Below are 26,771 nucleotides of genomic sequence, written 5' to 3'. Positions count from 1 at the left end.
TAGCAGGACTCTTTATTTATATATAATATTTTTATGTATGTCTGTTAGCCCAATTACTCAAGCAAAACCCATCCCATTTCAATGAAATTTGGAACAAACATATAAACCTACGTTCATTCGAACGAGTTTCAAACAGCGTTATCGACTTAAGGAATGGAGGTTTATGGGATCAAAATTGGTTATTCACATTTTTACCCTAAAATATAAAATTTTGCAATTTCTTCCTAATCCATTTTATAGACTAAAAAAAAAAAATATTTTTAATATTGAATGGTTTTCAAGCCCTAATGGTTAAGGAGACAATGGAAAAAAAAGTCAATTTAGAGTTCTTATCTTATTCTTAGGGAAAATAAGTAATCAGTTGTAGTTTGCTTCTTCATGAACATATTTTGATCAAATTTAGAAAATTTATTTATTTCACACTTAACTATTATCATTTCACCAAAGAAAAAACCCACTGCAGCAAACCTGCTGACTAAGCGAATTTCCATTCGTCTGAATTGATTTTCAATTAAATCTTTTTAAATAACATTAAGTTTAACAAGTACCTAGGTTTGCTGCTACAAGGAAATTATTAAAGAAGGGTTTTTAGTAAAATAATTATAGCTCAGTACCTATACATTAGGCCTATAAATTTGCCAAGATTGTTCAAAATATATCCATAAAAAAGCAAACTACAACATTTTACAATATTCTCTATAAGAATAACATGTGAATTTTAAATTACATTTTTTTTTTATTTTCTCCGTTAACAATTACCGTAAAAACTATTTGATATACTAAATTATTAGTATTTTTAAGTTTTTAAGGTCTAGAGAGAAGTTAAGAAATTTTGGGTTTTGAGGGACAAAAATGAGAAAAACCGTTTTTAACCTCATAAAACCCCTTTCTCATGGTCCGATCATCCTGGTTCGCGAAATCATTGAACGTAGGGATGGACGGGTCCCGAAATGTTCCCAATTTCTAGGACGGGATTACATTCGATTCGGGAATTTGTCAGGAGGGGATTTGGTCCGATCATCGGCGGTTTTGCCGCTTCGCGAGTGACAATAACGCCGCTATTGCGAGAGATGTTCCGCGAACGCAGGAGGCGAAGTCATTTTGAAGATCGCGCCGTGACAGCGGAGTCATACCGACGATTCCGTCGAGACCGACGATTCCGCCGAGACCGACGATCCCGCGGGTCATCCCGACGATCGCGCCGTGACTGCGGGTCATACCGACGATCACCCCGTAACCACGGAGTCATACCGACGATCATGCCGTGATTGCGAGTCATACCGACGATCATACTGTGATCGCGAGTCATACCGACGATCATGCCGTGACCGCGGAGTTATACCGACGATCATGCCGTGACCGCGGAGTTATACCGACGATCATGCCATTACCGTGAGTCATACCGACGATCACGCCGTTACCGTGATTCATACCAACAATGACGCCGTGACCCCGGTCATTTTGACGATCGCACCGTGACCGCGAGCACAGAAAACATACTACTATAACCCAGAATGCCAACCGCATGGTAAAAAGCATTAAGCGTTTTGAGAGAGCTTTGTCTGTCAATCCGTAGGCAGCGCTACCAGCGTTGCCATGCACTCAGCATAGCAACGCTGGTGGCGCTGCCTACGAATTGACAGGCAAAGCTCTCTCAAAACGCTTAATGCTTTTTACCATGTGGTTGGCATTCTGGGTTATAGTAGTATGTTTTCTGTGCCGCGAGTCACATGTTTATATGGGTACCTGTAAATTGTTGTGACCAAACCATTTTTTGGTTTTTATAGATAGTGCCAAAAACGGTAAAAATTGATTTCGTTTGTCTTTTTTGGTAACTGCAATACTCAAGACTTTCTTTTTATGCACAGGAAAAAATCTTGTCCCGTCCCGTCCCGAAAATCGGGAAGGAAATAAAAATCCCGTCACGTTTCGTCCCGAACTAAAAATTCAATCCCGTCCATCCCTAAAAGCTCATCGTGCCTTACACCTTCAAACCAAATTTCCTCAAAATCGGACAAAAATCACTCAAGTTATCGTGTTCACGGACACACACACACACACATATATATATATATATATACACTGTATTATTATCTATTGCATACGCCCACGTTTTTTTTTTTAATCTTACAAGAATTTATTCTTTGAACATATCTATAGATTATTTCCTACTTTAATGTGAAATCTATTTGGGAGCAGAACCTGTACCTCTTAACCTCTCTTCTTTGAACAAACTGTCAAATTAAAGTATTTACAGCTGACTTCAATTGATATATTTACATTTTTCCAATATGTTAACATTGAAAATTTGGAAGCCCATAGGGCGTATCCCAAGGGAAATATGAAAATAAAATGATATAATATAGCATTGTCTCTAGTAGTGATGGTCAAATCCAGGAATTTTAAATATTGAATCCGAATCCTAAAAAAATCAAACCACAAATGGACTTATGGTAATTAAAAAAGCAAGAATGGAATAGGAACCATTTAAAAATAAATATAACACTAATCATTAATGACTACTCTTTGCAATGAAAAGTTATGTAACTACTTTTGACACACGGCAAAAATAACAGACAACTAATCGGTTACATCTTTTAAAACCTACTTTAAAATCGATTGGGGTATACTTTAATAGGACGGCAAATATTTATTTAGGTACACTTGTTAATTTTAAATTCGTTGATCGATAGTATAGGCCTACTCTGTTCATACAATTTTAAATAATATATTAAATACTAAACATCAATTCAATCCACAGTAGAGCGTCAATTGGGAATCGCATTGTGTAACTTTAAACGTTGTGTCGTCCGTCTAGTGTCTACGGTACAGTTCCGCCATTGCTTGCTACACAAACGCAGACAAATACTTATTGCGGGCGGTCAAGGTTAAGTCGATGATAAATGGCGGCAATAGTTGCTCGAACGCTCGCACTGAACTAGAGCTACAACCAACAACCGAAGGTAGCACTGAATACTGTATGCGAGAATTGAGATACGTTGGCCCCCATATGTACTAAGGGAATATTACAATGGAACCGGGGAATTTTGGGATTGCAAGCGAACAGCCAATAAGTTGGTTGATTCTTCTAGTGGTACCAACATAACAACATTTTACAGCGGCTCGATTTTCTAGCAGAGTTGCCGTGCCTGTGCTACCTCCATTTGGATGTTTTCAGTCTACGACTATTTTGTTACGTAAAAAGCAAGAGCGGTTCCCTGATTCCATTTACTTATCAGACTTGGATACGATAAATAACAGAGAGCGCACAATGATTTTGGACCGGGATGAACTACGCCGGTTCTCTGACTCAGAATGTAAATGAACAACAAAACATTGACCATTACATCTTCCTTAAAAATATGAGTTTTTAATGGAAATGGTATCGAGAGTCGTTAGTAATATTTCATTTGAGAACTGGTATCGAATCGAGAAATTCTGTTATTTCCCTATCCCTATTTTTAAAATACAATTAATATTAGACTAGGACGTAATTTTTTTTTTTTTTTTTTTTAAGAGGTTGGCGGCCTCTTTTAACCTTGCATTTGCCCGTCCACATAGACTAAGCGCCCGTGCGTGAATCGTTTACAGCAAAGCAAGGAGTGAGCCGGTACAGTACAAAGGTGAACTGTCCTGATAAAATGTTATCGGCAGTGACCAGGATCCTAACCCACGACACTACTGCCTTGGGCCCGAAGTCCACGACGCTACCGACAGAGCCACCGACTCACTAAAAGCCATGGCCATGGTAAATAGACCGATGTGTTGGTTAAGAGACAGAGTTTGGCTTTGTTCCAGCTATGCGTAGATCGACACTGCTGCTACACTAAATATAGAGCTTGTGGCGAGTCGGTGTATAATCGAATCTCGTTAATCGCATCTCGAATCCGAATATTTTCTTAGGATTCGGGTGGATTCGAGATTCGGATTCGACACATCCCTAGTCTCAAGTACATCGGGAAGTTAGTTAAAAATTGTTTGCATATTTGTACCAAACAGACAAGAAAGCGAGCTAATAAAAACGTTTTAAAATACACTTGCCCCAGCAAACGTGCTGACAAACTAAGTGAATTTCCATTTGCCTGATCGGATTTCTACTGAAATATTCCCTTTAACATGTTAGATTTATTCCCCATATAAATTACATTTGATTTAGTGAGTACCTAAGTTTGCTGCTACAAGGTATGTCATCAAATGTGTTCTTTGTTGTTTGAATGCTAATACAGGGTGCGGCAGAAAGAACTCCCCTATTAGGAAAGCTAATAAAAACAAAACCAAGTAAGATATGACATTTGTATTGCTATTAACCAAAAACACACATTACGCCATTTTAAAAAATATAAATTTTTTGTGCTTTAAATAAAATGTAGTTTTAATAATCGATAATTTAAAATTATCGTGTTTTAAATAAAATGTAATTTAAATGGCGGCCTCCAGTGTTAACACATTGGTTCAAACGTTCCCGGTAGTTGTCCATTACCTTTCGGGTCATGTCGGGTGAGATGGCTGCAACTTCATGCCTTATTCTTTCCTTCAGGGCTTCCAAACTTTGAGGGCTATAATTGGGCCGTACTTTTTTGAAGAAAATGGCGCGACTGTGACTGTGAACAGCGATCGTTATTGTGCGATGCTCCGTACTTTTTTGCAACCAAAACTCGCTTATATCTTTCCTGTTCGGGCCAATGTATGGTTTCAGCAGGATGGTGCTACTTCACACACGTCCCGTCAATCATTGACATTGGTCAAGGAAATGTTTCCTGGCCATGTCATTTCAATGCGCGGTGACATCGGATGGCCACCGCGATCGCCAGACTTGAGCCCGTGTGACTTTTTTTTGTGGGGCTATCTAAAGTCTAAGGTATACGAACATCGGCCTCAAAGTTTGGAAGCCCTGAAGGAAATAATAAGGCATGAAGTTGCAGCCATCTCACCCGACATGACCCGAAAGGTAATGGATAACTACCGGGAACGTTTGAACCAATGTGTTAACACTGGAGGCCGCCATTTAAATGGCATTTTATTTAAAACACGATAATTTTAAATTATTGATAATTAAAACGACATTTTATTTAAAGCACTATAATTTTATATTTTTTAAAATGGCATAATGTGTGTTTTTGGTTAATAGCAATAAAAATGTCATATCTTACTTGGTTTTGTTTTTATTAGCTTTCCTAATAGGGGAGTTCTTTCTGCCGCACCCTGTAGCTTGGTATGAAATAATAAAATTCACCAAAATTTATCAGAATACATATAACAGCCAAAAAATTCCTGGAATGAATTTCTGTGGACATTTAGCGCAAACGCAACTGGCAAATTCGCCTTGCAGTAGTTAATACGAATCCTGGAGAAGGCATATTGGTAGTAGGGGTATAGCTGACGAGCCGTTGGTAAACGCTTTTCGTGTACATGCAAGTCTAAATTGTTGGTTACTGTCGGTCGTGTATCTCCTGCACTGAAAAATAGCATTTCATAAACAGTGTGCGAACATTAAGTTCTGTCTGTGTTTTACTAAAAAAAACCACGAAGTGAGACTATTTAGTTTAATTCAAGCTAATGGAGAAGAGGGGATGAAGAAAAGTCAAGTTTATGAGTGACACAAACGGTTTCGTGAAGGTCGTGAAAGCATTGACGATGACCCTGGTAGTGGACATCCTTCAACAGCAGTCAATAACGTACATATTGAGCGAGTACGACAAGTTTTACGTGAAAATCGGAAATTAACGATGGATGAAACTGTATTTGAGATACATTTATCTCATTGAAGTATTCACGTTAACACCATCCTTCATGATCAATTGAACATGCATCGAATTTATTCGTGATTGGTTCCAAAAATACTGTCTCCAGAGCACAAAGAAACTGGAATGTTAATGGCTGGTGAATTTATTGATATGGTCAATGCAGATCCATATTTTTTAATTAAATTGTGACTGGTGATGAAAAATAGTGTTGTCTCTACGACCCTCTTCCAAATTTTTACCACTCAGTTTGTGGTAGCCTACACGACCGACAGTAACTGGCAAAGTAAGACTTGCAGGTACACCAAATGCTCTTAACAATGCTGCATCACAGGTAGTTAGCAATTCCCCCACTACCAATATGCCTTCTTCCCCAGGAGCCGTACTAACTACTGCAAGGTGAATTTCCCGCTGGCAATCGGGCTAAATGTCTACAGAAATTCTTTCCTGGAATTTTTTTACTGTAGTAGTATATCCATAAACACGTAGACTACAGCAGTTTATACATTCTCCATAAGAATAACATCAACAAATTTTTAATTAATGGTTTTCATTAATTTTCTCCCTATCCATGTATCAATGGAAGCTTCTATATACTATTTTTTTTTAGATTTGCAAATTGATTTGGATTGAAACTGCAAGTTTTCATATTTTGCACCCAAAACACCCTGTTTCCAAAACCTGATTGTGGTGGTTTGCGAATCTGTCTGAATAAACCTAGGTTTACACATTTGCATCGAATTTCAAGCTTTGTCCCAACGGACATATATATAAATGAATTTGAATGGATGGTCTTTTGTGACCTCTGGGGACATCAAAACGAAAAAGTAAAGTGGTCTCAGATCTAGGTCTTACCTTGAGACCTACGGTAATAGCAAACTCCTTATATGGAGAATTTGTCAACAACCAAAATACCACAAAATAATTTAAATTTTGCATTTTGTAATATAAATTTTTACTGAATACAAAAACATCCCAAAGATTCTATTGACAGCAACATTTCAAAATGTGTTGTACATTTCAAAATCTGTAGCCTGCAACGTACTTTAAACTCAAATGCACTTGGTTAACATTAAAGTCTGAACTATAAAAAGCCATAAATCCTCATGCACCTTCATATATCATACTGTATATTCAGTTTTTTTTTTTTTTTTTTTGTCCTAGGGACGCTAGGCACAAGCTTGGAATTGTTTTTCACATTACTTCAGGCTAGACCTAGGGGTTGCGGCATTATCACATGGATAAAATCCATTGGTTATTTGGTGGGATTTGAACCCGCGACCTCTGGAACCAAAGTCCCACGCTCTAACCACTAGATCAGCTTGCTCCCCCTGCCTATTCATAGTGATCTAAAGAGCAATAATAATCATCCTTTGTGCTCATTTTCTTGTTTGGCAATTTCGTTGGATTTATGATATTATCTTGTATTTTGAACAGTTCTTAATGTAGTGGGGCATTCTATGTGTAATAGTATTATGACATGTATTAATTGGTATACTACCATCATTTTATCATAATGAGATCTGGTCTACCAACGAAGTAAATCTTTGCCAGAGCACAGATTGCACGTATAACTTATGTGCATCATAGATATGAATTTCTCTCTTGATTGAAAAATTAAAATGATGTTAGATTGTAGCAAAACAGCCTTAAATTATTTTGGGCTTTCTTGGAGATGTTTCTTACACAACTTTGCTTCATGAATTAAGCTTCGCTCCTTGGTTTTATCAGTGTGCTCATAAATTTATCTGCATTAGTGTATTTTTTTCTCTTAAGCTTAAGTGTTGAGTGAATTCTGTGCTTGTTTACTCCACTCTCTTTTTAATGTTGCATCTACAAACAACTCCACAGTAAGTTTTCTGCAATGTTTAAGCTGTATTAAAATTTATTGTAAGAAATATCATATGTTTTTTATATATGTTTTTTTATATGTTTAAAGATAGTTTGCTATCCATAAATGCAATCTGACAATTTTTTCATCACACAATCATCTTTTTCAACCAAAATATAAAATCAACATTTGGTTAGAACTCACTGAATACAGTAGAACCCCTCTTATCCGACTTCGGTATAACCGACTCCTCGGGATATCCGACCTATTGTCCGACGGTCTACATTTTTTATGTCTGGGGCGATAACGCCGAGCGTGATCGGTTGGCCGAAAGGCCGATCACGAATGTTGCCATAAACACGGCAAACGATCACCACTGTCGCCGATAACAGGTGTTTCCGCTGTTGCGGGAGACAGTTACCGAAGTCGCAGAGACTGCAAGTTACACTCACCGGTGTTGCCGCGGTCGCTGGTGATGATTACCGAATTCGGAGACTGCAAGTTACACTCACCGGTGTTGCCGCGGTCGCTGATGACGATTACCGAATTCGCGGAGACTGCAAGTTACGCTCACGGGTGTTGCCATGATCGCGGGCGACAATTACCGAAGTCACAGAAAATGCAGTTTATACTGATCTCGATATCGACCTTTTGGCCGTTCCGACCATGGCTCAGTCCCACCATGGTCGGATATAAGGGGTTCTACTGTACAACAGTTTTCTACTGAGGTAAAATGCAGATAACTTTTGTTTTGAAATTGAAAATAAATTCTATATGTATGTACACTCTTTTGTTAATAAAAGGTCTGTTGAACATCATAGCTGTAGCCTAACCTTTGACAATATATTTAAAAATATCCATGTCCCTTGGAATTTGTAGGATAGAGTGTTATTGTTAAACTTCAAATAGGCAGCTAAATTTTTATCAACAACCCAAAATTATCACAAGCATTTTGTAGCCTACAGTTTATTTCATTTTAATCATTTATCTTTTCGGTCTAGTATTACTAATGAAAAATGAATTAGCTATACATTCTAAAATAATTGTCAAATTGTATGGTTAAGTCTTTTAGATTAAGTTGTATAACCAAATTTGTATGCGTTGACACTATTCATGTATGTAAAATGTATAAAGTGGATAAAGATAATTTGATTTGATTTGATTTACTAGTGTGGATTAACTCCGCACTAGTAAGTACTACGACTACCTGCAGTACTATTATGAAAATTAGACCAATTCGTAAGACAAAAATGTGGTTCGGATTTCACTATAAACTGAAGGTCTCTTAGTTGCCATTGGCTGCTGTATGGGCTATTAATTAACAGTCCTGCCCAAGGAAAATTTTAGCCTTAGTCAGTAACAAGACTACAAGATCGTGCCCATTCATCCGACAATAATCTCCATTCATACTTGGCTTAAAATACCTAAATTTGTATTGTCGCCATTTCAGTTAAAAAGTATTAAAAGTAAAGTATTAGTATAACTGGGTGAGCCAGCAAGTGGAGTGTCAATTTTAACTTTTCGAATAGACCTGACTCAAGTTTTTAAACACTTAAAAGTTGACATTCAGCAACCATGGCAAAAAGATTGCAATTTGACCCGCAAGGACGGGAAACTTTACTAAGTTGTTGGATAAAAAATACCCAAACACAAAAGATGAGTAAAACACAACTTGAACCATGCACTTAAATTTACCATCTATATTTTGTACCTTGAGTCCACCTAATAAATAATAAGAATACGATTAAACACTGTAGATATGCGACCTTATGTTGGTATATGGCCTTAAACTAAAGCTAAAAAATAAAAGACAAAAACATTTCAAGTAGTGACATGAAAATATGAAGTCTCAATCCGTAGTCAAGTGCAGCCACTGTAACATAAAAACTGTAAAATTTCTTAACTACAAATACCAATAGAACTTAAAATATTATATGTCCAAGATAAAGTTGTGATTTCTTTAACCAAATGTTACTAAATTCTAACAAATTGAACCATTTAGTCAAAGAAAAACCAATTGAAATTATATAGTTTAACTGTTGAGTTAATCTAATAAAGATATAGCTTAGTTTGTTTTGAATAACACAACTACAACTTTTAAGTAATTTTTTTGAAAACATGTTTAGCTAATTGAAAATGGTTATAGTTGTCACATAATGTAAAGTAAATAATCTCAAAAATAGCAATGATGAAAAATGCAAATAAGTTAAGTAAAGAAGAAATGTTAAGAATATTCACATTTAAATGTTAACTACTCATATAGTTAGGAATGTTTGAAATTAAAAAGCGTACCTAATTTGAAATAAAATTCCATGACGGTTTAAGGGTAGGCTAAGCCTAGGATACTGAGACCGTAAGTACAAGTACCGTTTTCATTATTGTTACTTCAAAATTACTCCAGACAATCAAATAATTAAATTAAGTATCAAGAATCACTAGGCCTTTAATACAATTAATAATTTACTTGATTTTCTTTTCAAGAACATCATTTCTTACTTCGTTAAATTATAGTGCCAACAAATCTTGAAATGATTTCAGGATATGGATTCATATGGCAGAAAGATTTGACATTTCACTCTATAAACACCCCAAATGGAGGCTTATATTTTGCTATAAATACCCATTCTACAAAATATAGGAAAAATTAAAACTGTTCAATCATTAATCTTTGGACAATGGTTTTGATTTCTAAATAAATTGTAGGTATATGCTTCGCTTGAATGAAATTTAGGAAAGCTGTATCCACAAATGTCTAAATAAAACTTAAAACTAGTAACTAATCCTAGGAACTATCTTAATACAAACTGTATGGGGCCGATGGCTCGTAGGCAAAGAAAAAATAATAGATATTCCAGAGGAATGGTGCGTTGTTTGTTGACTGTAGAGGTTGAGGTGTGGCAGTCCATTCCACAACCCGACCCTCCCTCGACCCATGTAGGGGCGCTGGGACCGGGGGCTGTGGAAACATCTGCAATACGGAAGCGAAACCCTTGAGCAATGTGTAACACATCCCAAACTTACACTACACTTACTACACTAGCTAACACGGCCATATGTATGTACAAAGCAAAAAACAACCAAGTAGAATACGACAAGTGTTGTTGGCTGTCTGTCTAGTATAATTTAGATTTACTTATTTTATGATTTAGATTTTACTCTTTAAACCCCTATTAAAACTATTAAACCCCTTATTTTTGTAGAATTCATGCTATATTTTGGGGCAATATCCTCTAAGTTTTTCAATACATATAGCCTAGGTACCTAGTACCTACATCTAAAAATTTTTAAATTAGGTCCAAAGAAAAAGTTAGTTATTTATATTTTACAAATTTTCAATGGCATTTAGGCCTAACTAAACCTTTAACAAATCAGCAAAAGGAAAATAGGTACCTACTGAACAAGATTGAAACAATGCATTAATAATCACAAATATCAAAGAAAAAGTAAATTAATCAAACGTAATTTCTTTACTGTAATAACTTCATACTAACAAATATTCTCTTTGTTAGCTAAGCCTGAGCGTAGTGCCCAAGATTTTTATAAATTGACCAATTAAGGCTAGGCCTACTTAAAAATATTGTTGTAAGATAAATTACGTAAGTACAATCATGAAGGCATGGTATCAAAATTACAAACAAGGTTGTACAGTAACTTAAGTGGTAAAAACAAAAAGTCTTCATACCTGCAAAATCCATCTATTTCTACAAGATATCTTCTAGGCCTATGATGACAATATTTAATTGATGATAGGAAATGCCTCTTCAGGCATATATATATGGCGATTAATACTTGAATTAGTTTATTTGGATGTGCAAAGATTTAATTAATTCAAAACAAGTCCCTTTTAATCTAATACAAATAATAATTCAAATTACGCAAACAAACTTTTAAGCTAACCGTGTATAAAGTTTAGGTTTTTATCAATTTTTTTTAAAGTCTAGCATTTAAAACTTGCCCGTGATTTTACTAATCCAAAAGTTTTTAACGTAAAATCCGTGGTTAAAACATCTTTCTTATTGGTGGTTTAAAATCGCATTCATTAAAAAAATTATTTAAATAAGAGGACAATTTTAAAATGTTTTGCAAATATTATTGCCAAACCTGCTATCAAACAAATAATAACCATTTTAAAATAAAACTTACTAAAAAATAAATTAACAATTAAAGATGAGATTTTTATCATGAAACTGAATTATTAGCTTATCTGTAGTCTTCCATGTTAAAAAAACATTGTCATCAAGAAACAAGGTATTAGAAAGAAAAATAAAACAAGACTAGAGAGTAGCCCTGTCAGTAATGAGCACTGTTAATGCCCTTATCTAATGATTACATTCTTAATGTCTTGCATAAATAATAATTATCTAGAAATGTATTCTTTATAAACCTATTCTTTGGATTACTGAACATACATACTCATAATTCATATATTTTTCAACAACAAAACATTTCAGTTTTATAACTTAAGTTGTACATTAAGTTTTAACCTATCTATATATTATGGGAGTTTGATTCGTGTTACCAACTGAGACTAAATAATACCCGGTATACAGGGTGAACAACTTAACTGTGTCACAATTGGTATCTCAGAAACTATTAGATTTAGAGAGAACATTAAATGGGGAACTTTTTAACTTACTTTTAATGGCATAAAAAAATATGAATTCCAATGTTCAAAAATGGCCGCCATTTTCCAACATGGCGGCTAACTTTGGAATTTCTTATGGAACGCCCTGTATTTTATGATTGTTTTAGATTCTAGATGCAATTTTAAGACTTTTTTATTCTTGACATATTTTCTCTAAACCTACTCGTTTAGGAGCTACAGCTTGTTAAACTTTAAAAAAAGCTAATGACATAATGATTATAACCACACGGCAAGCTAATTTTTCTAAGTTCAACACGCTGTAGCTCCTAAACGAGTAGGATTTTAAAAAAATGCCAAGAGTAAAAAAGTCTTAAAATTGCATCCAGAATCTAAAACAATCATAAAATACAGTGCGTTCTATAAGAAATTTATAGTTAGTTGCAATATTGGAAAATGGCGGCCATTTTTGAAACATTGGAATTCATATTTTTTAATATCATTAAAAACTAGTTAAAGTTCCTCATTTAATGTTCTCTCTAAATCTAATAGTTTCTGAGATACCAATGGTGGCACAGTTAAGTTGATCAACCTGTATAAATAAAACAAAACAACACAAATCCCAGGAAATAAAAATAAAGTGTTTATTAGAAGAATTTTGCCAAGAAATCCTGAAAATAATTATTAAGTAAAAAATACAACAATTTAAACAACACATTACCAAATGACCAACTCTCTCCGAACATGTAAACTAGGCTATCGCATCTTATTGCACTTTATTATTTTTAATAGATGCTGAGACGTTATATAACAAAAAAATATAGTACTTACTTTTGATTCTTTACTTGACGTATGTGATGAAATACATTTATAACATCTCTTATCCTTCGTGGTGCTTCCTCAATTTTAGAGGCAAGGCAAACACACCCCATTGCTGTCGTTTCCATGGGGTGGCGAACAAAAGACTTTGAATAATAAAACCGTTGAAACAAAACTTGTCCTGTAGCCATTGCCACCTAGAAATATAAAATAAGTTTTTTTTTATTGATAAATTTTCAAACTTAAGTTGTTAAGGCCCTACAAATATGGTAAGCTAATTTTTTAACATTTACGTAAAATACTAACTTAGTTAAACACCTACTATCAATTAAGCTAAGTTAGCCTACACTTATATATTTAGACACGAATAATGATTCAATCGAGGGTGATTTATTAGTTGTAAATAATTAGTAAAAACAAGACAATTAAAATGTACGGAAAGTAAATAAAGAAATGTCTCGTCTTATAACACTTAAAACATATATTTACGCTTATACTGTTACTCACAAGACGGTAAATATACAAAAATACCCCCGCCGCAGCAAACCTGCCGACAAAGCGAATTTCCATTTGTCTGAATTGATTTTCAGTTAAATATATTTTAATAACATTAGGTTTAACGAGTACCTAGGTTTGCTGCTACAAGGAAACTAATAAAGTGTGTTTTTGAGTAAAATATTGATAGCTTAGTACAAAATAAATAAATTTGCCAAGTTTGATCAAAATATATCCATAAACAAGCAAACTACAACATTTGACAATATTCTCCATAAGAATAACATTGGAATTTTAAATTTACAATTTTTTTAATTTTCTCCGTTACTAATAATCGAACAAAAATACTTTTATATACTAAATTATTTGTTTTTTTAAGCTCTTTAAAAAGGTTTAAAGAGAAATGGGGAAATTTTTTGTTTTGGGGGTCAAAAGTGAGAAAAACCTATTTTTACCCCATAAAACCCCCCGTAAAGCCCCGTTCCCATGGTCCGATCGTGCTGGTTCGCGAACTCATTCAAGTTTATCCCGCTTTACACCTTTAAACCAAATTTCATCAAAATCGGACAAAAATTACTCAAGTTATCGCGTTCACGGACGTATATATATAAGTCTATATATATATATATATATATATATATATATATATAAGTCTATATATATATATATATATACATATATGAAAATTTGAACGAATGGTGTTTTTGGCCTCTGGGGACATCAAAATGAAAAAGTAAATCGGTCCCGGGTCCGTGTCTTACCGTGCCACCTACGGTAATAGCTACTTCCCTATAGGGAAATTCGCTAAAAGGTGGTAAGTGGTGATCGGTGGAGTGTCCAATCGAAATCGATCACCACTTACCACCTTTTTTGTATATTTACCGTCTTGTGAGTAACAGTATAAGCGTAAATATATGTTTCATGTGTTATAAGTTTCTTTAATTACTTTCCGTAAATTTAATTACAAGTACGATGCTGATCAAGAAGTTATTTAGTTAAAATATACTACGTTAGGTTAAAAATTAAAAGGATCACTATTTGAATAAGAAAAGATATTCTGGATCCGGAAAAGTATAAGTTATTAACCCAATTGAGAGATGACTTCACAGTGTAAGTTATTTTTTGGTTGGCAGTTGCAGGACCAAATAGATCTAGGACTACCTCACAAATTTTTTTTCTAAAAACTAGCTTGACCTCATTTAACACTTCAAAACCCACCCATATTTACTCCTAACATTCACGGACACTGCAACCGTCTTCCAACTCTAGCGCTGTTAAATTCCCAGGGTTCATTTTCACGTGTTATTTGATGTGTTTTTTTCCTTACAGTTAAGAGGCTATTTGCTTTATTGGGTTTGGTAAAAAAATAGAATGTAAATATGGACAGAGATACATGGTTTTTTCAGTCAAAAAGTTTATAGGAGTTTACTGAAAATAACGATGTTACTAAGTTAAATATAATCCTTAAGTAGTTATATAAAGTTTAACACATTCAGTGTGTCACGAGTAACCAGTTACTTGTGCCCACCAGCCTTAGAAACAATTAGAGCCTTATTATACAAAGTACCGGTAGCCTGGAGACGCCATTAGTGGCACAAAAATCATAAAGTGGCAATATGAAAGAAGCGTAACTATTCTGACTACTAAACCTGAAGAAAATTCTAAGTTAGTTCTAAGATACTGGCAAACGTAACCAAAGCTGTTCTCAAGCATCAGAGTGGTTTAAGTTAATAATGCCAAAAAAAGGTGTAGATTACAGTGATCAGATGTCTGCGTATTATACGTCTCTGAGGAAAACGCAGAAGTGGTATTAAAAATTGCTCTTGAGCCATTAATGGGAACAACTATTGTTAATTCATGGCTAATTTCCTGCAAAATAACTGGATTATTCAATTTCTTGTTAGCCTTACAAGTGGCGAATGGACAAAAAATGTCTATCTCAAATTGTGTTGCTGAAGTGGCAACTGACAAAATTTGTCAATAAATTAAGATTTTTTGCCGTTGCATTTTATGCACTTAGTTATCATAGATGAAATGACATAATTCTTAAATCAACGGAAAGATGAGATTTCTGAAGTTTAATTTAATTAAATAAGAATGAAATATGAATGATGATTTAATTGCATAAGTATATCCAATTAATCATGAGTTAAATTTGAATGAAAATAAAGCGCTAAATCTCAACTGCTATGTTTTGTTGTTAAACCGTGAAAGATGATTAGGCCTAATTAAAAAAATCATAGCAGACGTAATTTTTGTTTCTAGCAAAGACAAGTGGTACTAGGCCTACTGCAACAAGGAGGAAATAACTTTAATTTTGAATACAGTATGGTAATTATGTCGACCTCAAATCAACGCTCTAAAAAATAATTTGTTTACTCTAGAAAGTTATACAACATTACGCTAAGGGTATCAATACGTTAATTTGACGTACATAGGAATTGCATACAGTAAGGTATCATTCATACAGTGTGACGCTAAAAATAACTCGCCCCAGGTCAAATTTAAGTGCGATACCCATCTAGGGTTAAACTGTTATTTAGCAGTTTTTTAGCTAGGTAGTTTTTTAGCAGTGATTCCAAAAATGATAGTCATTTTTTGCGGACAAGCACAGTTTTTCCAAAAAAAGTGTAAAAACAAAAAAAAACTTTTTTGCAAAAAAGTCATGTTATAAGTACTCAAATTTTGCGGAATTTCATGACAAATTCAACGGTGTATTTTTCATTACGATCCAACAACTAATAAACTAGCAAAAGCCCGCCAACTGTTAACGCGGAAAACACCTTTTTTGCCCAAAAGTCATGTTGTGCAAAAACAGTTTATAAAACATTTCATTTAAAAGTCTCTGACTTATTTTCAGATGAACCCAATATTTACGTTGTCTTCTTTTTTTTTTCTTTGATCTAATTAGAAGAGCACAAACACAGGTTAATTAAGTCTATTTTAGGGTAGCTTAACCCAATCGAATAAATGGATTTATCGACTAAAAAATCGCCACGTGTACGCTTGGACATAAATTAAGGGTGATTTATATTTAGCCGATTTTAAATCGGCCGATTAAAAAATCTACCTTGTGCGCTTAGCCATAGCCATCATTATTGACTGCCTCCCTCGGTCACGGAAACATCATCGTTGTCTCCTGTGGTCTCGAAACGTCACATTCGTCATCTGCAATCGCGGGAAATAATAAAAAATCTTCCGCGGCCGTGTAGACATCATCATTGACTCCCGGACTCCTGCGGACATAGAAACATCATTGTTGTCATCCACGATCGCGGCAAAATCATAAAAATCTTCCGCGGCCATGTAGACATCAACGTCGTCTCCCGTGGTCACAGAAACGTCATCGTCGTCGTCTGCGAAGACGGCAAGATCATAAAATTCTTCCGCGGCCGTGTACACATCATCATTGACTGCCACGGTCACGGGAACGTCATCCTTGTGGTCCGCAATCGCGGCAAAATCATAAAAATCTTCTGCGGCCGTGTAGACATCATCATTGACTGCCGCGGTCACAAAAACGTCATCGTCGTCATCCGCGATAGCGGCAAAATCATGAATATCTCCCGCGGTAGTGTAGACATCATCATAGTCTCCCGCGGTCACGGAAATGTCATGATCGTCGTCTTGCACAGTTACGAAAACGTGATAGTTGTCTAGCGTGATCACGGCAAAATCATGAAAATTCCGACTTTTATATCAAAATTAAGACTAAATCCGGACTTTTCAAGACCATTTTGAAGTTTAATTCTTTTTTAAGTTACTTTTACTCGACTACTAGACACCCTGCGTGGTATAGCCTACCATTTGGAAAAATTCTACAATCAAAAAGTACTTCTAGGTCAAACTAGTAGGCTAGGCATTTTGTATACAGTATAACAAATTTCATTCTGTAGTCCTTGCACTTTTACAAGACGACAAAAAAAATCTGCTGATGATTTTTTTGTTAATTGCATTGCAAAGAACAAACGGACTTTAAGTTATGTTAGGTCTAACAGATCACTCTGTTTGGGTGTGAGGATGTCAAACTCGGCTCTAAGTGTTGCATGCCATTTCACACATCACCATCAGAACACCATTACCTTAACGATACGTAGTGCAGCCTATCGGTGTTCGTGGTGTAAGTTATAGAATAGAGTACTCGGCTAATATCCAAGAGGTATCCAGATCAAATCCTATCGGTGACACTTACTTTTTGTCAGAGATTTTGCTTAGAAAGCGATTTCTTCTTAACTGTAGGCCTATCTACATCATTTGTGAGAATTTAAGGCAGTATGCCTAGTAAATTTATTTTAAACAGAATTTAAGCTTCATTTAATTTTTCAACCGAGTGGCTTAGCTTAGGTTTTGACCATTTAACTTAACCGTTAAGTTATGTCCCATAATGATAATAGGCTAAGTTAGTGTAAGGTAGTGGCAGTTTTAATAAAATGACAACAAATTGACACTAGGGAATATAACCTAACCTAACCCAACCAAACTTCTCGGACAGTTTAAAATTTGTTTTTTAAGTTAAAAAAGACTTGTGAGGTTGGTAGGTTGGGTGTTATGTGGTTTTAAAATTTTCCGTCTCTTGACTTTAAGTCCTTTGAAGTTAGGTTAGATTAGGAAGGTAAAGATTAGGTTATAATGAATTGAGTAGGCCTAGTTGATTTATATCATCTCCAGACTGTTTATGCATTTTGTAGGAGGAAGAAGATGCACAGACAGTCTGGAGATAATATAAATCAACTACCGTACTCAATTCATTATAACCTTTAAATCTTTACCTTCCTAATTTAACCTAACTTTTGAACAATTAATAAAATCACGAGTCCGCATAACACCCAACCTACAAACCTCACATGTCTAAATAAGAACTGAAGTAACTTAGGCCTAGTTCACAACTCAATCAGGCTCAGTTGAATTTACAAATACCTCTACCTCTTTGTATAAACTTTACTCTTTGTCATTTAATAAACCGTTGTTTGTTATTTAATAAACTACCTACCTTCTCATATTCGCAATGAATCTTCTGCCAAAGCATTTAAAGGAAAACTTGTTAACTATCAAGAGCCATATGTTTTATTCAGTAGAGGATTTCATTTTATATAATAACTTAATAGTGGTTTGTAAAATGGTTCATGTGGAGAGTTTGTTTTCTCATTATGTTTAAGTTACATTTTAATTTAGTTTTTAACATTTTTGTATCATATTTTTGACATGTCATCTACCATTGAGGAAACTTCTCTGTATATGGTGTAATTTGTGACAATTTACATGAATAAATTAATAAATTACATCTTAGGTTTCTTCTTCTTCCCTAGACAATCCTTTCAATTTCAAACATTCATTCATGTTTGTGTTAGTCAGTCAATTCAGAGTACATTAAAGTAAAGGTGACAGAGACCAGCCAACAAGAGGCATTACAGTAATAAAATTCAAAAAATCTTAGTTAGGCCGTTAGGCCTAATTCGGTTTTGGTGACAGCAGAAAAATTGTTGCACCATTGCTTTCAGGTAAAAATCTAGTTTCTAATGATATAGCCTATAAATTACTATGGTACTCTTGGTCACCCTGTCCGCAATAATTTCAGATTTTTCATTACCGGTATCAGCAAGTTTGGTTGGTTAGGTTAGGTTAACCCTAGGAGTGGCGAGACCGATTTACAGTACCCTACAGTAAGTGCTTTGTGGAGTGGCACGCTCATTTTGGTGAATTTGTGAGGGAGTTCTTCAAAAACGTGTATAAAATCAGTAGGTACTTAGCCTATGTAGAGATAAACTATTATACCGTACATTCATTTTGTTCGTAACTTAGTAGTCAGTAGAATTCAAAAAGTAAAAAAAGAAAATTTATAGGCCTATATTTTTTTATATTTTATTTCAAAAGCAAACACGTGTCACATGTTAGGTGATGTACAAGTTTTTGACGTAAATTTTTATTGCACAATTCAAAATATGCAGATTGTACAGAATTTATTTCTCTACACATAGATATACCTTACCCAAAAGAATTATTTTTATAGATTTTACTAGCAATACGGAAAAATTGAAAAACGTCAATTTCTACAAAACTACACTTTGATAGATCTACAAATGCCCTCTAATAATAAATCAATATCATCATAAAACCATACATTTTTTGAAGCCAATAAGTTAATATCATTCTATATAAGAATAACTAAAGCCTAAGTAAAAGAATAGTTTGTTTTCACAAAAGCAAAACTGTAAACAAAACAACTGATCAGCTGTTATTGCCCAAAAAACTTCACTAAGGATCTTTTTATCCTATTTGGGATCATACATGTATATTTTAATTTATGCAAAATAATGCATAAATATTACACCTAGGCCTAATACCAAATACTTAACTAAAACGAACATTACACTGTAAAATTACGGATATATAAAACACACACTTTTTCTTTGTTATCAGACAAAAACTCACGACGACGCCGCCATTTTAGGTTAGACGATGACAAGTATTCTGTTCATTTAGCTTTAAAAAATCCAAAGCTTCTATTTGCATGACCAGCCTAACAACATTTGAATTAGCTACTGTCCATTGTCTACAAGAGCATATATAAAACAACGTTTTTGTACTTTTCGAATTATACTTAGGCCTAGGCCTATATATATGCGATTCAGAAATGAACAATTTTTGTCGATTCGCCACATGAGCAATACGTAAAAATTGGCTGTTCACAAAAACTGTTCATCAGCTGTTGGAATGTATTATGACATTAAGTTTATACTTTCTTTTTTTCTCTCGTATTTATACACCAGTGGCAATTTGATAATGAGATAATTTCAAACACTTTTAAGGGAAAGCGGTCCAAACCCATTTAAGTTTTGGGGATGTGCCGGGGATTGAACCCGTCCCTCCCGCACCGAAATCCGAGATGCTAACCACTAGGCTAGCAACACAACCATACAGAACTTAATACAGAATGGAAGTTTACTTCATGCTTGTTGCAGTGGTACCTAAAGGCCTACCACTTGTTTTTATTACCCTAAAAATACAAATTACGTCTGCTATGACTTTTTGAAATAACTTATCTTTTACGATTGTGCAACGAAACATGGCGTTTGCGAGTTAGTAGTTTTTTGCAGTTAATACCAACTTAATAACCACGGATCAAAAATTGCAAAGTCATAAAACGCTGTAAGAGTATTTAAAATTATATATTGTAAATCAGTACTTATGTGAAGAAAAGAATCGTTCACACAGGTTTAAAGTAACAATGGAGTACCGTAAAGTAAATCTTAGTTGAAAATGACATCCAACGTGTAGAACTATAACTCGTTATAAGATCGATATACTTGTGTTATAAGGTTCATTCTTATTAAATGAAACTTCATAATCTCATCTTTCCATTAGTGTAAGAGTTATGCAATTTCAACACTATAACTGTGGTTAACCCTCCAAAGGTCCATAGTTTAGGCCTTAATGTCCACCTATTTTTGGCCCCTTTGCAAGGTTTTATTAAAACGGATCTGAGAAGCTTAAAACAATGTTAATTCTAATGTTCTATATATCATTTTGTTTGGAAAATCATGGGCTTCAATATTATATATAAAACATAAGGAACATTTTTTCAAAAAAAAATTTTTAGGTAAAAAAATATAATTTCGAAAATTTTCAAAAAAAAAATAAGTTCGCACTCAATGAAATTGTATAAATTATAGGCCTATAAATATTTGAAAATAGCCACTTTGTTCTATATTTAATGAGGATTACAAATATATAATCATATATCGAGGTAAGTTATCAAATAAATAAGTTATGAGCGAAAAACGGATTTCAGTACATACCTAGCGTTTAGCTAAGAATGCATAGCCTAACCATAGCTAGGAATCTGGCTGATAATTTACATCAATATCACTACGGTACCTACTTCTTCAGGATCATCAACCAGCACTTCAAAACCACTTAAATCTTCTTATAATGCACCACGTATATCACTACTTTTGATTTTTAACACTAAAACAATGATAAACATAATAAAACACATCAGTCATCGGTCCGAGGTTAAGTAACCTGTTTACTAATATGCACGTCAGCTGTCTGCTAACAATTACGATCGGCTCAGAGAACAAACAGCGCTTAGAGACAGACCTTTAGAAAGCTTAGAATCTAATGAAAAGAACGATACCTAACTCGATCCAGTTCAATCCGATTCAGTCAGTCATAGAGCCTTCGCCGTAAACGATGTTTGTGCGTCTTAAACTAGACGCGTGACCCTACACAAAGTGTGTTGTGCGTCTATTTTTTGACGCGTGACCCTCGGAGGGTTAACCTTGCATTTGACATAAAACATGCAACGGAAAAAAACCGTTACGCTAATCAACAAATTTTGTCGCCCGCCACTCCGGCAACACATTTTTACTTAAATCAACATTTTTTGTCGATTCGCCACTCCTGGTTAGGTAAGTTGACTGCCGGACGCCTAGGCTAGGCTCCTAGCCTATCCTCTGCCTTAGGTATTAAGTATAGACCTAACAAACAAGGTAGGCCTATAAAAACAAAAGGTGAAGGCTGTGAATTGGTTTGTTTGGACCATTGGTAGCGAATAAATGAAAACGTAGGCTTAACTTAACCTTAGGCCTAGCCGTACAAATAAGTTAGAGAGCACGGGCTAAGTTATGATGTGACTCACCTGAGGCAACTTCAACAATATTCCTGCGGTCTGAATTAATTCACAGCCTAAAATCCTCAGATCAGTCTCTGTGTCACTATCCAAACCATCGACCTTTGATGGAGTAGGACTTAACTTTTCATCAGGTAAAAGACAATTTGTAAGAGAAAGAACGATCTTTCCGTATGGTTTCGGCGTTGCTTTACTTGAAACATTGTTATTCTCTAACTTCTGTGAACCCATTGACAACAATTTCATTAAAACTAAATTAAATTTGGTTGTAGCTCGCGATTAAATGCCCTAAACAACATGAATCGCACAACCAAACACTAACTAAACTATCTACCCACCAAACCAACAGAAAACAAGATGGCGATCGACAATCGACAAATAACCTAGATGTTTTGTACGTCACTCTTACGTTCATAATTTCCGGGAATTCCAAAAGGAATAAAAAGTTATATCAACTAAATCAGGAAAGAGATCAGATGTGAAAACTATTAGCATTGATTTTCATAAGAAACTATAAAATTGTATGATATGATTAAAATTTACTACTAACTAGCATTGACTATAAGGGAAAAGCCAATAAACGCATTCTTAATCTTAAAAGACCTCTCCCAATCTCCCATAAATTAAGAACAATGTTGGATTTTGTAATTTTGTTCAGGTAATAAAATGGCATAGCTTATAATTGCGAATTTGTTCCATAGCTTATAATTGTGAAAATGTGGCGTAGCTGTAGCTCAAATTTGCTGCAGGCTATAAAATCACTATTAATCTATAGCTTCTAATTTCCAAAACGTGGCATAGCTTTTAATAGGCAAAGCCATGCGACCGAGCTCATCTTAAAAATGAACGAGCATTTGACATAAAACCACATTAGGACAGGACAACGTCTGTCGGGCCAGCTAGTACAATTATAAATTAGAGGTAGTGTCTGTGTGTTTGTATGAGATAAACTAAAAAACTACTGAACCGATTGGACTCAAATTGGACAAAAATAAAGCTACCACTCCGAGGTTGCTTATAGAGCTATTCCCCCTTCGATATTAATAATAAACTTATACCATAGATTAAACGTACATTTTTAACAGTATATACATTTAATTTCCTTTTGTTTGTGATTAAATTACTTAAATTGTGATCTAGTGCTTTCAGACTCTTCAAACCTCAAGACAGTGTGTGCGCGTCCGTGTATTACTTCTAGACTTTCCGTACGTTTTCACCGTGACTTCCGCGTATTAGTGAGCTCTGTGTGTTGTTGAACTTGTTGTTAATTTTTTACTACAACTTTATGTGAAGAGGTGGCTGGGGATTTAAATAACTTTTTTGCAAACGTTGGAAAGGAGCTTGCTGATTCAATTGACACTTCTGATGACCCAGTTTTGAACGACAATTTATTTATTTATTCATACATACGGCAATCGCCATTTTACAAAATATGTTTGATTGGTATACAGAATATTATTATACATTTTTCTTTCAAGCCGCTTACATGCAATAACAATAACATAATAAATAACAATAACAATAACAATGACTTTCGACTGAACTGCACTTTTGACTTACAACCGATCAACGGACTTGACTTGCGACGATACGTTCACGGTTTACGGAGAGGGTCAGCGCCGGGGTGTGATGGTGTCTCGGCCGAAGTCTTGAAAAGCAATTTCAATGTACTATGTGGTGACCCCCTACTTCATATTGTCAACCACAGCATCATTTCTGGAGTTTTCTCTGATTGCTATAAGCTATCAAAAGTATTTCATTTACACAAATCTAACGATTTCATCAATAAAAACAATTATCGCCCTTTATCTCTGCTTAGTGTCTTCACAAAAATAATCGAAAAAATAGTGAAGGATAAAATGGTTTCCTATCTTCAAACTAATGAAATCCTCAGCGAGCGTTAGTATGGGTTTCGTAGGGATAAAAATATTTCAGATGTTTTGTTCGATATAAATAAAGAACTTAATCGTGCTATCTCTAAAAATCACCCAATGTTAATATTTCTTGACCTTAAAAAAGCTTTTGTATCTGTTGATCGTGCAAAATTATTAATTAAAATGGAATTATTGGGAATAAGAGGCACCACTCTTAACTGGTTTAAAAGTTATCTTTCTAGCAGAACAGGGTATGTTTCTATATGTGGTGTGAATAGCAGTAGAATGCCTGTAGACTACGGGGTGGTCCAAAGTTCAACTCTCGGGCCAATTTTATTCTTATTGTATATAAATAACATTTCAAAATTACCCATTTTTGGTCAAACGTTTTTATTTGCTGACGATACCTTAATTTTCCTGCAGGGAAAGACTTGGCCCGAGGTACGAGATAGAGATAAGGCTATGCATGATCTTATGATTGCAAAACGATGGTTGAATAAAAACATTCTTTCGCTAAATGTATCTAAGATCTAAAAATCCGGCCCGTACACCATCAGCTATCTAAACGCTAGTTATGTGGACAGGGGGCAAATTTCCGGTTTTTATTGCTAATCTAATTAATCACGCTCTGTCTATTTTCATTAGACTTCAAAATCCGCGGGGGTAAAATTCCGCCCGCGATCAAACTTTTGAGCGCTCAGGACGTCATAGTGACGTCAGCTTTGCCCAGGGGGTAAAATTTGGTAAAATTCCAGGAAGATAAAATTCCGGTGACACATTTTTAGCTACAGTCATAGACTAACCAACACAGTCAATGCAAATTTACTGATTAAGTTTATGACTTTTATTATGCACTTGCTATATATTATTTTCCTAATCATAGCCTACTATCTCGCGACTATACTCTATGCTTGATTATGGCGCCTAAATACAGATTGATAATTTTAATTTTATTTTAGGTTTTAGGTTAATTCAATTCAATTCAATCATAGATAAAACATGTGTTGCTTAGTCTATGATTCAATTCAGACTCAACTCAATCAAAATCAAAATCAAAGTGAATGAGTGAAGTGAGTGTAAGTAAACTTAATAAAAATAAAGTCCAACTAAGAACTTAACTAATTTAAGCGTCCGCTAATCCGCTTGAAAAGTAAAATAAATGTAGCATGTATTCTTATAGCGAAGGTTCTAGGTTTTGCACAAATTAAATGTTTTTATTTTTAAAGTAGCCTAGGCTACTCTAAATTTTTATTGAAAAAATAAGTTACTGTATGTCAACTTAGGCCTACACCTAAGAAGTACGTAGGTAGGTTTAGTTTTACAAAACTACAATATTGAACCTTGTAATATACCATACCATCCCACTTAAGATAAAATAATTGGTTATTTCACTAAAAATAACGTTTGTTGAACATCAAACTGAAATAGGCTAGCCTATTTGAACAGTCTGAAACCCCTAATCATTCTTAAAATAGGCTAGGTAGGCCTACCATATGAATTTATTTTCTGTTTTTTTCTAGATCAAATAAAAATGTGGAAGGAAGTTAATGTTGGCTTCAACCTTGAAGAAGAAACTGCAAATTTCGGTACAAGGGCTTGCGCCATTAATGATGTTGCTGTTTATGAAACAAACACACTTGCAGCCATTCATGCTGGAGACGAGGTAAATGTTGGAGTCATTTTAGTTAATTTATTGCTGGACTTTGCAGCAATGCATCTACCCGGACTGATTGTAAACTTACTGTGGGCTCTTCACCACATGAACACTAGTGATGTGACGAGTCGAGTATTTTCTTGACTCGAGTCACGACTATGTCAACTCAAGTTGCAACTCGAGTCAGACTCAACTCGGTATCATTGTGAAACTTCGGCTTCCATCGGTCGAGTTCGGGTCGAGACTCGCAGCGCAGCCAATAGGGTTATAATTTGGCGAGTCGGCTGAACTCACATTCAGCCAATAGCGTTTACGTTTCGCGAGTCAACTCGTTACGTCCCGAGTTCGTAAAGGTTCGGCTTTCTCCGTATGAGTTCGGTTTCTTGACTCGCTTTGAGGCTGTGAGCCAATAGCGTTTAAGTTTTGTGAGTCTGACTCGTTACGTTTCGAGTTTGTGTAGCTTCGGCAATCTCTGTACGAGTTCGTACCATCTCGAGTTGTGAAGGAGATGACTCGACTCGGGTCTTGACTCGAGTCAACTCGACTCGCCAACTCAACTCGTCACATCACTAATGAACACAGAAGTAGAAAAGGTAGGTAATGTAGGCCTAACTTATGAAAAAAAGCCATGTGCTTTGATATCCACACACGTTTATAAATTAGGCTACCACTGAGGGTTCAGGTAAGTTTACCACACCACATTTATCTCAGGTAAGTTTAGGCCTACTATTAATTATTGAGAATGAAAAACACAACCTATACCTAACACTATTATTAGGTAAGTTTTTTTATACCGGTAATCATAAAGTACCGTAGCCTATAACTTAGGCCTAACAGTTGTAGGCCTAGTTATGGTCATTCTTTAAATTTTTGATTTAACGTTTTACAGTCACCTACCTCAAAGTAGAAGTGTTTGCAATAAAGTCCAATTTTGCAGCATTAGCCACAATGCAATATTTTGTAGCACAGTTAGAATTGAGAGAAGTTAGGCCTACTATTTGTCACCTTTGAACAATATTCTTCATCATAAAAGTATACAGACATTAGTGCTCCCGTTGAACGAAAGAGAAAATTCAAGTTGTTTGGAACAGGAAATAGCTATTTGTGTATCAAGAGCGCAAAGTACGTCTCGAAATTTCTCAA

At 34.9% G+C, this 26,771-nt stretch overlaps 2 protein-coding genes across 3 annotated transcripts in view; one reads left to right on the top strand and one right to left on the bottom strand.

The window, feature by feature from the left end:
* LOC128988382 (cyclin-L2-like) overlaps nucleotides 1-22,458 on the bottom strand; it is a 34,939-nt gene extending 12,481 nt beyond the window's left edge. For both annotated transcript variants that reach the window (XR_008490370.1, XM_054409626.1), the window contains exons 1-2: nucleotides 22,110-22,458; nucleotides 12,986-13,170 (exon numbers count right to left, since the gene is read on the bottom strand). Coding sequence is in view for 1 of the 2 variants with exons in the window: in XM_054409626.1 (XP_054265601.1) it covers nucleotides 12,986-13,170; nucleotides 22,110-22,346 (422 nt within the window). In the remaining variant the exon portion in view is untranslated. The remainder of the gene's footprint in view (nucleotides 1-12,985; nucleotides 13,171-22,109) is intronic.
* Nucleotides 22,459-25,172: 2,714 nt separating this feature from the next.
* The window catches only part of LOC128989007 (kinetochore-associated protein 1-like), an 81,657-nt gene continuing 80,058 nt past the window's right edge, over nucleotides 25,173-26,771 (top strand). Inside the window, exons 1-2 of the mRNA XM_054410860.1 lie at nucleotides 25,173-25,280; nucleotides 25,495-25,637. Coding sequence (XP_054266835.1) covers nucleotides 25,506-25,637 — 132 coding nt within the window. The 5' untranslated portion in view covers nucleotides 25,173-25,280; nucleotides 25,495-25,505. The remainder of the gene's footprint in view (nucleotides 25,281-25,494; nucleotides 25,638-26,771) is intronic.

The sequence above is a fragment of the Macrosteles quadrilineatus genome, unplaced genomic scaffold (assembly GCF_028750875.1).
Source record: "Macrosteles quadrilineatus isolate MER2022 unplaced genomic scaffold, UCM_ALF_1.0 Scaffold_3__2_contigs__length_128488019, whole genome shotgun sequence".
Taxonomy (NCBI): Eukaryota; Metazoa; Arthropoda; class Insecta; order Hemiptera; family Cicadellidae; genus Macrosteles; species Macrosteles quadrilineatus.
Note: the sequence above shows the minus strand (reverse complement) of the source record. Positions and strands in the feature narration are given on the sequence as shown.